The 14,690-nt window shown below is 29.4% G+C and overlaps 2 protein-coding genes across 2 annotated transcripts; one reads left to right on the top strand and one right to left on the bottom strand.

Annotated features, from left to right (window-relative positions):
• The first annotated feature begins 1,006 nt into the window (after positions 1-1,006).
• Positions 1,007-6,010, top strand: LOC105629519 (histidine-containing phosphotransfer protein 2). The gene is made up of 6 exons (XM_012211127.4): positions 1,007-1,268; positions 1,799-1,929; positions 2,006-2,074; positions 2,192-2,263; positions 2,356-2,428; positions 5,704-6,010. The coding sequence occupies exons 1-6, from the start codon at positions 1,095-1,097 to the stop codon at positions 5,749-5,751; spliced, it is 567 nt and encodes a 188-aa protein (XP_012066517.2). The 5' UTR covers positions 1,007-1,094; the 3' UTR covers positions 5,752-6,010.
• Positions 6,011-7,824: 1,814 nt separating this feature from the next.
• LOC105629472 (IQ calmodulin-binding motif family protein) lies at positions 7,825-11,940 on the bottom strand. The gene is made up of 9 exons (XM_012211071.4): positions 11,378-11,940; positions 11,165-11,279; positions 10,940-11,005; positions 10,707-10,795; positions 10,255-10,342; positions 9,991-10,137; positions 9,792-9,884; positions 8,732-8,833; positions 7,825-8,473 (listed from the first exon to the last, which is right to left on the bottom strand). The coding sequence occupies exons 1-9, from the start codon at positions 11,701-11,703 to the stop codon at positions 7,946-7,948; spliced, it is 1,554 nt and encodes a 517-aa protein (XP_012066461.1). The 5' UTR covers positions 11,704-11,940; the 3' UTR covers positions 7,825-7,945.
• Positions 11,941-14,690: the final 2,750 nt, after the last annotated feature.

Below are 14,690 nucleotides of genomic sequence, written 5' to 3'. Positions count from 1 at the left end.
ACATAAAAATTATATTATGCTTTAATATATAATTAATTTTGTTATTATAATATATTATATTCTTTATTTTGAAAAAATTTTACAAAATGATAAAATGGATATTATTATTATAAATAATCGATAATAAAAATTCAAAAAATTTTAAATAAAAAATTTCTAAAGTTATTTTATAATACTTTATTTTAACTATAAACATTATGAATAATGTTTTGAAGTTTATAAAATAAAATATAATTTTTCATTATTATCAAGTGAACACATTTTTCATTTTCTGTTTTTTAATTTTTATTTTCTAAGAAAACTGTTTTCATAGAAAACAGAAAATAGAAAACAGGTAATTGTTTTCTATAAATAAACGCACCCTAAGGTTTGTCCTCTAGAATTTTAATCCCATAGTGTTTTTAATCTCATTTCTGTCCCTTGAATACCATAATATATTTATTGTTAAACTTATATGTGAACTGTAAAATTTCAATTTTTCTTAAAAGATTTAAATGGGATATTCAAATCACAGAAACAGTCTCTCAATACAAATGAGAAAAGAGTATATACTTCAATTCTCCGAGATATTTGGTGCACTGGGTTAACTTCTTTTTTTTTTTTTTTTTTTTTTTTTTTTTTTTTTTTTTTTTTTTTTTTTGAAACTAGACTTTATGTAGCTCATAATAAAACTTTTACATACGTGATTTAATTGTGTGCACGCCCTGTAGACATTTGAAAGGCAGCAGCCAAAGTGATGTTTGGTGGGTTGGTTATATGCAAACAACAATTTAATGGTGGCATCTTAAAGCATTTTCATCTTTCTTCTTGAATTGTCGTTTTCTTTTCTTTTTTTCCATATCCAAAATCTGGAAAAGAAAGGATATATCGAGATTTAAATTCTTAAATATTATTAAATAATGCAAGAGAAAAAAAATATTGAAAGTAATTAATTTCTATATATTCCAGGGAATTTATATATGAAATTTTTGATTTAAAGAAGAGAAAAGGAAACAAATAGACATATGTTGGAAAGAAAGGAGGACCGGACGCAACATTACTTTGGTAAACAAAAGTGTGCGTCGGCAAACACTGCATGCCAAAATTAATTTTGCATGTTCAACCCTTCACTTTCTAACTATATAACACAATGCTTCTTCTCCTCTAATCAAGGACTTACTTCTACTTCTACTCTCTCTATTCTCTCTTGTGCTTTTGAATTAACATTAATGGCATTACCTGCTCTCAAAGCACAACTCAACAACTTCGTAAAATCCATGTTTGATGAGGTACATTTACAATTTTACATATTTTTATTTTTTTTTTTTACTAATTAGTATTTTCCGTACTTTATTATATCTTAGAATTTTCCGTAGCATATTTGAAAGTATAATTTTATGCATAGTCATATATTTGTCTCATGAGGAAGAGAGTTTATTTTTTATTTTGTTACTTATACTATGACCACCGAAGTCAGTGTGAAGTATATAATTTTAAAATACACAAACTGAACAACGAGAGTTTGTATTTGAGGACTTGCTTAAGGAAGAGACTTATATTAGTTTCAATTGATGGATACTCAATGATAACTTCAATTCTCCAAATAAAAATAATTACATATTTAGAAATCCCAAGTGCTGTGTATGCTACAAAATTTAATAGTATTTTGCTTATTTTTAAGATTTTCTCTTCTGATTTATATTATTACAAGAGAGTATTGATATTTGTGGAAAGGCCAAATCAATCATTATAGTTGATTCAATAATTTAATTTGGTCATATGGGTTTTAATCATTTTATATATATATATATATATGTAGGAAGTGTTAGACAGGCAATTTACTCAAATTCAAGCCTTGCAAGATGAAAGCAATCCAAATTTTGTAGCTGAAGTGATCACTTCATTTTGCAATGATGCTGAAAGGATCATAACAGAACTGAACACATACCTGTAATTACCATGTATTAGGTTTTTTTTATTGATAATAGTAATAATAATATATACATATAAACCATTTAATTTTCAGGGCTCAACCAAATGTGGACTTCTCCAATATGGAATCTTGCGTTCATCAGCTAAAAGGAAGTAGCTCAAGGTAATTAATTAACTAACTAACTAATTCTTAAGAAAAAAAACTGATTAATCAAATAATAAATACATTAATTCGGTTCTTAAATAAATATTATTATTTCTTTTGTGTTTGATATGACAGCATTGGTGCCCAAAGATTGAAACTTGCTTGTGCTGACCTTCAACAAGCTTTTCATGACAAGAATAAGGGAGGGTGAGAATTAAGAACTGATTAGAAGAGTGATTCATATTAAAATTGTTGTAATTATCCATTTAATTAATAGATTTTGATGTTTTTAATTATAGGTGTTTGCAAGCTTTGAATACCATCACGCATGAATATTGCCTTCTAGGAAGCAAATTTGAGACCTTAATCCAGGTACTAAAAAAGCACTTAATTCTTATTTTATATTAATTATATTTTGAATTTTTACACCACAAGCAAACACTCTACTATCGGACTATATTAATTTATAAAAAATATATTCGACTCAATTTGAACCTGACACAATTTTCACTGTAATAAGTTGAAATGTTAAAACGCCCCGTATATAGTAAAATCTGCCAATTAAATTTATTAAAGGTATTATGGACATTTCGACTTGCTACTATGAAAATTGTGGCAGATCTAAGTTGAGTCATTTACTCTTTTGAATTTTTTTTTTTTTTTCTTAAGATGATGATTGAAACTTATTTGGATTAATTAAATGCATGTTCAATCTATAAAATTCTAATATTTTTCTTTTTTGAGGGAAGAACATGAATTTTTCATTCGTAATGAAAAAAGTACATTGTCATGTAAAATAAAAAATTATAAAAACATGCTTCAAAAAATATGCAATTGAAACAATTAACTTGAACTTCTTTCAATAATCTCGAATATTGTTGATGCAATACAACACACACATACACACAAAGTGTGTGCTCTACTTAATTAGTGGCTACTCTTAGCCATAAATTCTAATTTTATTAAAACTGTAAAGTATAAAATTATAGTATTTGACTTATCAGGAAGACTAATTGTGAACGCTCTTCCTTTTATTAGTTCAAATAAATCAATTACTTTTCAAAATAATTTATCTCCCGTTAAAATAGTCAATCAATTAATTTAAATAGAATTAAAAAAAAAAAAGTTATGTATGTCAAGCTACTCTCTCAAAAGGTATTTTTACAATGTTCAAACATTAAAGAGGCAAATAATTTTTTTTTTTTCAATTTTTTTACAAAATAAAATTTTAAAAATTTTGGACGTTGCCCGTTGTTGTAAATAGGAATGTTCGTTTCGACGTAACTAGATCTGATCCACAATTCACTTTATAAAACTTAATCTATATTATATATAAATGTAGGAATATGGGTAATAATGAGATTTCTGATAGTACCCTTAATGAAATTTGAATATCTTAACTAACTTTAGTTATGAACAATTAAAAAATTATATTTCATTAATTAATTTTATATAATTGATTAAAATTATTTTTAAATAAATATATATATAGATAACCAAGCATTTCGAAATTTTAAATTTTATCCTTTTTCAATTTTTTAATAAATATATATGATAATGGGACATTTTAAAATTTTTTTATATTTTATTTTTCAAATTTATTTTTTAAAATTTTGATTTTATTTTTATTATAATTTGAAATATTTTATTTAGGAGAGAAATAGAAAAGAAAAAAAAAGTATATTTTTGTAATATTCTTTTTCTTCTTTGTGTTTGTATAATTTGATTGGATATATTTTTAAAAATAACTTTTCAAATAGAATACACATAATTATTCCTTTCAAAATTTTTAAACTTTTACTTTTTAAATTTTATTTAAAAAAATGAACATATGTATATGTTGGACGATGAACAGTTAAAATTTTTAATTTTAAAATACATATAAGATTTTATTATTATATCAATATATCTCTATATATTAAAACGTATTTTTTTAGGTGATATTATAGAATTGTATATATACTATTAAAATAAAGTTTAGATAAATAACTATATAAATTAAACTGAAATAAGTGTGTATATACATACAACTGTTTTATTAATTAAAAGTTATATTCACGTTAGTTTTATATGAAATTTTATTTTAACATTAAACAAATCTAAATAATATAAGACAAAAGTTATAATAAATATTTAATATTAAAAAATAAAAAATGAGTAATAAATAACAAGTAAAAATGGTAATAACATAAAAAATTAAACGAGTAGGAATAATTAAGGGTGAGCAAACTTTGGAAAAAATCAAAAACCGAATTGAACCAAATTGTTTTCGTTTTTTAGTTCGGTTATTCGCTTTTTGGATTCGGTTTCGGTTAAAAATTTCCATAATTTCGATTTTCAATCTTTGGATCGTTTATTCTAAAATATTTATTTTTTGAGTAAAAACTGACAGTTTGACCGAAACAATGCCTACCGAACCGAACCGACCAGTTTGATTTGATTTTTTCGAAATTATTTCGTTTTGGTTCGGGTTTCAAAAAAAATCTATTTTCGGTTTTCGATTTATGCAGTTTAAACCGAACCATCTATTTGCACACCTCTACGCATAACGAGTAAAGTCAATGTACAACACACACTATAAAAAGACTAAATGGAGCAAATATGGATAGATAGTAATCCAACCTGAGCCAATTAATTTTTTTCTCTTTTTTTGTATAAAAAGTAAACTCTTTGATTTTATGTATATTATCTAGACATGAACAGATCCGAACCCGACCTAATGTAATACTGGATGGGTATCCGATAAATATTATTTTATATTACCGAATTGGATATGAATATTGCAAATTCCAATCCGAAGCCGATGCAGGATAATTCCCGATTGCAGATGGTCAACATTGGCATAGAAACTTTGTGCGGTATATGGTACAGTTGCGAATTTGGATATCTTATGCTTAACCCACGTATCGATAATAAAGCTCTAAAACATAAGAAATTATTATACTAGGTGCATACTCCTGGTGATTAAAGAGCATGAACCCTACCTATGGGTTCCGCTGGGATCCATTAGTATGAACCTTAGGGAACACCTAATGAACTTCCCTAAAAGAAACCTATCAATCTGCTTTTATGTAAATAATCTGTTTCAAACCTTTTGTTCTTTTCTCTTTTCTTAAAAATACTATTTTAAATGCAATTAAGAAAATAATTACAGTGTTATTTAACTGCTTAAAATTTGGGTAAATAATATCTAAATTAACACTTTTATCTCTCTGCTTTCAAAAAATTACTATGAAGTGAGTTTCATCTGTTATTTTTTAGACGGAAAGTGTTCACGTTTTAAACGGAAAAGCCCAATAATGAATGAAAAATTTAGAGATGTTATAATAATTTCTCGAAAACAAAGAATAAAAGTGTGTTAATTAGAATATAATTCAGACATCAATGTGTATTTTAACCTTAAAATTTTATAACTAAATTATGCTACGTTTGTTTTTTTATTTATTTAATGTTATTCCAAGAAAGTGTTCCTAACAGCAACTCAAATAAAGGATGCTAAATACAACCTTAGAAATTGGTTGCAGATTCAAACTTGCACCCTAAAAATTAGCTCAGAAGCTAATTGATTTTCCTATTCTGTTTACCTGGAATTAAAGTGGCCAATGCCATTTCATAATATCCTGTTGTCTTTGGTTTTGGTCCTACAGCTAGAGAAGAGCATTCAACATGAACAGGAAAGCTACCACGTCGAATGATGTTGACATATATAAGGGTTTTATCAGTTTAATGCAGCTATTGTACTTAATTCTTATAGTTCATATGTAATTCAATTAAACACCTTCTGATTTGATGCATACGTGTGTTTTTTATTGTAAGATAAACATAGCAAGGAACTGATGAGTGGCGCCTGTAAAGAGTTCCTTCTTTTTATTTTCTTTTGGAGTGGATTGTATAAATTATTAGGGAGTAATGTTTTTCTTCTGTCGTATAAATTGATAGGTTTTATTTTTTTAACTATTTTTATTAAGTTTTTTCTAGGATTTCTTTTAATTTTTATTTATTTTGTTTTATTTTAGTTAAAATATTTATATTTTTCAAATAGCTTCCTTGAATCATATTTCACTTAATCTTGAGAAATTTTATAAGATTTTTACGGGAAAACAGCCAAAAATATAAAAGAGGATTAAAGCAATCATTTGGCCATCAAATTCAGCAAGAAGCACGCTCAGGCCATGCTACTCAGCACCCTAGTGCTACAGAGTTCAACTTAGGCCGAGATTTCATATTAAGCTCGTTTTGCTTATATGAATATGTATGAAGATATTGTGTGACGTACCTTATTAAAGCTGAAGTCCTATTTAGATGTTAGGAGTCCTAATTGGAAAGAAATACAAAAGCTAAATAGTTTCCTATCTCCAAAAAATTTCTCTCTCAATATAAATTCACTTTTCTAAACGAATCTAAAGATATTCCAAAAGGTCTATATAAAGAAAGAGACTAGACATAATTTACGGTCATCCATTATATATTAAATCTTCTATTATTCTCTACTCTGTATAGTTTTCTCTTTTTAAGACTTCAAGTATTCAAATTAGTATCAAGATTTAAGGAAGCCGTTCAATCCTATCGTCGACGAGTTTTTATTTCTAAACTCTATTCTTATTTATCATTCATTATGGGATTTACAAGTTTATTTGAGTTTAATTTAATTGCTCTATTGAATTAAATCTTTTTACTAGAGATGTGATATAACTTAAATTCAACTCCAATTTATAATATTAGATTTGATTTTCTTTATTCAAGTAAAATTTATTATTGATTTTAATACTTACAGACAGAGTTTCTTTCATGGATTAATCTATTTCATTAATCACTTAAGAGGATTTTTTAATATGAACAGGATAATAAACTTCATGGAAATAATAACTTGATGCAAGAACTAGATGATTTGATTTGTGAGAGAATTTCATAAAATTAAGGGTCTTAATTTGTGGATTATGAAATAATCACAAGAACTTAATGATTTAATCTATATTTGATTGCTCCATTAAAAGATAAATAATTGAATTATTTGAAAATAGCTAATAAAAACATCGAGAAAGCTTATTAGCGATTTTAGGATTAGTCTTCCTTCTTAAATAATTAATTAAAATTGATTATCAAACTAATAAAATAAATTGAATAGAATTAAGTGAAGTCAAAATCTCTAGTAGTCTTTAATCCTTGATTTTTTTTACTTATTACTGATCTTATTGTCGCCTAGATAATATAATTTTAGTATTTGATATACAATCCTCATGGGAACGATACTTTTCTCATTCTTTATTATTTATTTGCCATTTCGTATACCTAGTAAATTTAGCCCGTCATAAATTTCAAGAAAATCTTAAAGTTCAGTGCAGAATTAATCTACAATCTTTCAAGTTCAGAGCAGAATTAATCTACGAGTGGTACTGGAATCACCTATGCAAATTAAATTCCAATTGTTCTGGAATCATCTATGCAATTTAAATTCCAATCAGAGCCACTGAAGAAAAAGTACATGTATACACCGTATGATATTCTAGTAGGGAGAGACTAAGTTTAAAAAATTTAAAATCCTCACACGTGGCACTTCTTTGGACAGATTCATGAACTTAATACAGTGTGTTTTGACCTTCTCGATATACAAATTCTTGATGCAAGAACGTTGACATTGTAGAAATGGACGTTGTCTACTTAAGCACTTAGATGTTGGTTCTTGACAACCATGATAGATGTGACTTAACTCCAATTCTTTCCAGGTAGTGGATTGAAAAACAAACTAGACATTATGGAAAGCAATCCGATACAAAAAAAAAAAAGATGATAATATTAGCATTCAAGAAAGACTGACGTGACATGTATGACAAACTAGCTATTTACATTCACTCTTAAGTATCCACTAGGTAAAAAGCATTAGAAAGAAATTTAGTTGTGAGAAGCCACATCGCCATTAGAGATGTCCGATGTGGTGGGTTCAGCTGTAGGTGATGCGAGACTGGCTGTAGGTGATGTGAGACCGGCCATCCGCCTATGGTAAGATGGAGTAGGAGGAGTTCTTGGAGATAGGTTAACAAATTCCAAAGCTTGTACTCTTAGTTCAACCGGATAGTCGGCTACGCACCCGATCCTTGGACCAGCTCCAGTTGACCATTTGCGTGAGAGTTGATGCCCCAGTTGATATGATTTGGCCGCCTTCTTAGAATTGATTCTTTGCAAGATAGCATTCTTTGGGACATCAGCTCTTGGGCTTTGAAGACCTCCGGACAATGTCCTTTTGTATTCACCTCTGCTCTCACTCTCTGCAACTTTGGATGGTTGAGAGGTTGAATCCTTTTCTTCGACAGGCATTTCAAGTTTGGTAGGTCCTAATGTGCTAGGAACTTCAAGTCTCATCTCACTCGCATTGAATTTTCCATCATCATAGTTATCAGAATCTTCACTGGCCTTGTTTATCTGAAAACACCAGATGTGAAGGATAATAATCAAGCTACGGACACAAAAATGTTGCTGATTGCATTTCTAAGATGGATAACCAGGCCACTATCAAGAAGATGTAACTGAGATAATAAAAATCAAAATCATACAGTCCAAACCCACCAATCACTTTTATGAGTGGATTATAATTGAGTTCCACAAGGCACTAGCCATAAATTTTCCCTGGTTATTTTAAGCCTCCAGGTTTTTGAAACTATGGTGAGAAATGATGAATACCTGGACTTCATCAAGGTTCACGCCATCATCCTGGAGAAAGGACAAAAAGCTGTCGAAGCTATCTTCTGTAGGTCGGTAATGTCCACTATATGGAGAAATGGACTGCAAAATCAAAACATTGATTATCAGAAAACACAGGTCATGACAATTTACAGAATTTTTTATTGCAATTGCCAACAAAGCATATGTGGATGAGCAGAAAAACTATTTCCACTATCATATCATCCCAGTGCACTTAGCATGGTAATGAAATGAATATGTTTTCCTAAACGCTTGCCTAAACATTCAACACTCGAGGAAAGCATCTTATCCATTTTGAAAAGGGAATATAATCATTTGGTAATTTCTTTCTGTTGGATGCCCAAGGCCCCATAGTACAGAAAGATTATAGCTATTTTGTTGCTTTTATCTTGATACATTAACCGTTCAATTCCTAAGAAGATGCAAGGCCTGTACACATTAGGAGGGGATACAATCACTGTAGCAGCAGCTAATAAAATTAATTTACTCCATATGTTCAAAAGAGTGCAAAAGCATGACAAAAAAAGCCATGAGCCAGGCATGGTAGTCAACTTTGTCATTAACCAAATGGGCGACAGCTTACCGATATGTATCAGTTTTGCTGAGCAGGGAATGAAGCCAAGGTGAAGTCACACAAGTACTATCTGAAAACTACCCATATATTCTAAACGCTCATCATGAATTTTGGATTCCATAAGGATTCACTTGACATTCAAGAAATAAAATTCTGAAAGTTGGTCTAAATGAAAGGATTGATTCACAACAGGCCTTTTCTCCCTCTTGGGAACTTGTTTACCCTTTTTTATCTGTGAACTGAAGGCTGGAGTAGGTCGGGATTGGAGGATCATATAGTCTGAGAAAAGTAATAAGTCCCATGTCAACTGTATTAACCTTTTAGAACATAACTTGGATAGTGGGTCTTTAGGGTATTCTTCAGGTAGAAAACAGTAGTAATCCATGTGATGGCAGAAATCAAGTTTGATCCATCCAAACAGTATCACTACTTCACTTGCCAATAATAATCCCTTAAAACACATACCTTAAGAATTCCATCCTCTGCCACTAGCCTTCCAGCAGCTAATGTAGCACCACCAGCCAAGAAGCTTGAATGATGGAAAATCCCTTTCTTTTTCTGGGAGAAATTCACAATGCATAAGTTTTTTCTGGAATAAGTAGGAGCAAATAAACAAGTAGAGAACTAAATACTAAAGTGTAATCCTGTTTAATTAATCTCATACCTCACCAGCATACAGCCTCTTAAAGGTGCTCATAACAAATATCCACTTGGCTCCTTTTGATCCTTCAGATGTATCAAGGAGATTACCAGTTTGTTTATGTATAATTTTTCCTTCAACAACAATATACTCATAGTGTTCTCTCTCTTGCTGATTTGTGATAAAGTGGAAATGAACCAAAATGCAGCATATCAGGATCTAGATTCACCGACAATAAGAAACGTGTTTCAATTTATACCAATGTTGAAGTTGACTGGCAATACTTACAGGCCCTAGATACTTAATGCATTGCTTTCGAAGCTTTGATCTTGGACATTCCTCGAGATCAAGCTCTTTACCATCTCCTATGTCCAACCTACCGAGAGTAGTGGGAACAAATACTTTCAGAAACTACAAGTTACCATTAAAATAAGTTACAATTATGCATCAGCATGTCTTAATACAACCTGAAATAGAGCAAAAAAGAAAAAACTAGCAACAACAATAAATAACACTGATTGAAGAATTTATCAGGGTACAATGGTAATTTAACCACAATCAGTTTCAGTCCTTGAAAGCAGCTGTAAGCCTTCAATACCTTGAAGGCTACCTTACCGGCCACAGAAATAATAATAAATCAATAATAAACAAAAATTCCTCCTGTAAACAGGAAATTAAAAGAAAAGATAAAGAAAAATGGAAATTTGACTTTCAAAGGAAAAGAAGCAGAATTTGCCTACCAGTAAAAGAAGGGTTGACCAGAATTTGTCTTGCACCACTCTTCATAATAAAAATGCAAGTTATGCCCATATCGATGCCTTGGATCAATCTACGCATCACATATTAAGGAGAAAAAGAAATAAATAAATAAAAATATCAGAAAAAATATGGCAGATACAAAATCTATAATCCCAGTTAAATTAAACAATAAACTTATTAACAACTACAAATTTAAATAAAATATAATAATTACAGCTTCAATCCAATGTTGAAAAGCCAATTTTTGTGCTTTGGCGTCTTTGGATAATCCCTTCCCCACCTGCCAAAATCAAGAATTTGCCTATTAAAAATTCTTCAAAGGTAAAAAAATTGTGTATTTAAAAAGACAAAATAGTCAGTGACACAACCCTGTTCATGTTTCACCAAATTAAAAAAATACAGAAAGAAAAAGAAAAAAAAAATAGTGATTTCAGCTGACCTTAGAAGCATTTAAGCTAATACGATTCCATCTAGAAGCTGCAGTTTCTGGTTTTAAGAAATTGAAGAAAGAAATAGTACTGTGATTCAGTCTCGCGAAGTCTATCAATTGCCACCTTTCAATTCACCATAAAAATAAAACCAATGATTAATTATCTTTAACAAAAAAAAGCAAATTAAAAAGAGAAAAATAGATAATAGTTAGTGGACCTACCACAGCTCTTCAGCCACAACGGCGGAGTCAGCTAACCTACGCCGAGTACGATAACTCCGGTACACCTTCTGCAGCTTCAACGCGGCGGCACTTCCATAACTCGCGCCTTCTTGCTCTTTCACCACTGGCGAATCCTGACCGGTCAACGCCGGCATTTCAAATCCCTCACATTTCCGATCAACGGTCTCGTCAGAATAAAGACCATCGGAGTTCGAAATACTCACCGGCGACGGGCCACGAGGTCGGGATACTCGAGAAATGTCCATTTTATCAAGGGAGAAAGTGAAAGGAGATAAAGCTTGGGTCTCAAGTCTCTCCACCTCCATGTTCTTTCTCTGGTTTTGCAAAGAAAGCGAAGCTGCAGGGAAGGAAATGACACAAAGCCCAAGAATTTGAAACAAAATTAATTACCTACTGCGAAACTATAAAAGAAAACACAACAACAAAGAGAGTTTGGTACAGAGAGAGGAAGAAGAAGAGAGTAGAGAGTTCCTGTGGGCAAGTATGCGAATCAGAGAGTTATAGAGCAACGAGAAAGAACACTGGTGTTTATTATTCGTGTTTGCCGGGAACTATATATGCATACCTTTTATTATTAATTCGACGAAGTTAGTGATATGTGGCACGCGCTTTTACAGGGAATGAGACGCACGCTCGTATGTGAAAATAAAAATTGAAAAGGAAAAAGAAAGGGAATAAGAATAATGGGTTAGCCTTTGCCTCCGAAGGGGACAGTCGGTGCTCGGAATCCATTTATGACTTGCGAGTACGGCTTTGAAAGGTGGTTCACTCGTTCCTGTTACAGATTAGGCCTCAACCGTTCCCAACTTAATTTGCCCCGACACTAATTATTTTTCCATAGCAAAAACAATTCTATACTATTAAAGTTGTGTTTAAAGCTTCTATAATTTATAATTTATTTTTAATAAATAAGTTTATCATTTTATAAAGATATATTGAAATAAAAAGAAAAAAATCATTATCAAAATAATTACTTCTACTCTCAATTTTGGTCGCAACTCACTTCGTTATCATCTCTATTTTTATATAAAAATATTAGCTATTAAAATTTAATTTAATTTTAATAAAATTATAGTAGATAAGAAATGATTACTATTAATATATTTTTTTTATTATTAATAAGTGTAATTTTAAATTTAATAGTTGATAAACTTATCTTTATATAATTACAATTTTATAATAACTAATTCTACGACTTTAATAAATAAATTTATTATTTTATAAAAATATATTGAAATAAAAAGGAAAAATCATTGGAAAATCGTCATGCCCCACTCTCAATCTTGTCCCGACCCGCTTCACCACCATCCCTATTCTTGTATAAAAATATACATTTTTAAAAATTAAATTATTTTAATTAAATTATATTAGATAAGTAATGACTATTATTAATATAGATTTTTATTATGCATTGGTGGAATTTTAAATCTAACAATTGATAAGCTAATGTTTATATAATTACAATTTTATAATCACCAATTCTACTACTTTATATCCTCCAAACAAACAAAAAAAAAAAAAAAAATCCACCACTTTAAAAATTTTCTCTTTTTTTAATAATTTTCAATTATTAATTATTAATATGAATTAAAAATTGAATAGTGAATATTTTTATTTTTCTTAATGTTCTTCATATTTAAGAAAATTATATTAAGTTTAAATTCTTTATAATCAAATTTTGACTTTTTCAGATATAATTCATGGCTATGTCCTACCAAATAATTTTTTTACTTTCATTCATCTGTAGCAACTGAAAAGGTTTGAAAAATAAAATATACAAAAAATGTCAAATTGTTTTAAGTATTCATTTACTTCAGAAGTTATAAATTTAAATTTTGATAACTTCAATTTTTAATTTAGTAAATAATTAGTTTAAGGCGTAACTGTTGAAATCGAAAAATATAGAAATTCTCATTAGAGTTTTAGAAAATCAAAATCAATTAATTGTTGGAATTTTATTCAATTAATTTATTCCACATGCTTTATTTTATTATTTTTATACAATTTTCTTTTTTTTTTTTTTTCATCATTACAATTTAATTGAATAATAAAGAATGGCGGTTGGTTGTGCTTTTGTCAATGAAACAGGTTTTATTGTTTGGCTGATTTGGATATAAAATAAAATAATAATTAAATATATAGATGGCAACAACAGATGAATAATTTAAAGGCTTGGAAATCTGTGAAAGTCTGAATCACGTGGACAGATTTTCTTCTCTTTTCTTTTACAGCCGACTTTTCATTCCTTTAGTGTTTGGTTGCGAGTTTTCGCTCCAACTTGCCTTTGTAATGGGACAGTGAGACTGAGAGTAGTAGAAACGAAACACAGTTGAAATACCCAAAACGACCTCGCTCGAAATCTACGAAACTAAATTGATTTTAGTTTAATATAGATTTAATTGATATATAACAAAAATTGCTTATATGTAAATAGATAACTTCAGAAAAAATCTAGTGGTATTTATTTTATATTTTTTTGAAAATATAATTTATTAATAATAACATCAAGGATTATAAATATTCATATAGACCAAGCGTAATTAAAACTTTACTATTAATTGCTAATATAATTTATTGATCCTTTAATGAAAGAAAAGAGTTTATATTTTTTTGAATAATGAAACTAAATTTTAATAAATATAATATTAGATCTTTTCACTTGGAGTTGATATTGACAAGAAATATAAATCTTTATAGCAGCAACTAATTCATTAATTGATTTGGATAACAACAAAATAATAACTTCTCTAAATTTTCCATACCTAGATTGCTTTTTCAATGCTTTACAACATATGTCGAACACAAATGAGTTCCACCACTATGTGTCTGAAATAATCCAAAAATTGATTTTCATAGATTTTCCATTTAAAGATTAATTTTTAATTTCAACCAATGGCATTATACAATGAAATTTAAAAGAAAATATTTTATTGTTAAACTGGACCCATAAACCGATTTAAATCTTCAAGTTAATTAGATGAAAACCTGTTATAAACGGTTGAGTCAGACCAAACTGGTTCGAACCGAAATGATTTAGAAAACCCTTGGAATTTCTTTATCTTTCTATTCTTTCTCTTCTTCTTCTTCTTCGTCCAGCTGCATGCAGCCTTCTCTCTCTCTCTCTCTCTCTCTCTCTCTCTCTCTCTCTCTCTCTCTCTCTCTCTCTATTTCTTTTGTTTTTCTGACCATTGAAGCCAGTCAATGACACCACTGCCCGCCCTCATGCCGCCAACCTTTCTCTTTCTCCTTCTGCGTTCGTTTCAGGTGAACACAGTAGCGCTATAGACGCTCA

Source organism: Jatropha curcas, chromosome 2 (genome assembly GCF_041381405.1).
Source record: "Jatropha curcas cultivar XTBG-Jc1 chromosome 2, XTBG_Jcur_1.0, whole genome shotgun sequence".
NCBI lineage: Eukaryota > Viridiplantae > Streptophyta > Magnoliopsida > Malpighiales > Euphorbiaceae > Jatropha > Jatropha curcas.
This window is presented reverse-complemented; position numbering and strand designations above follow the sequence as displayed.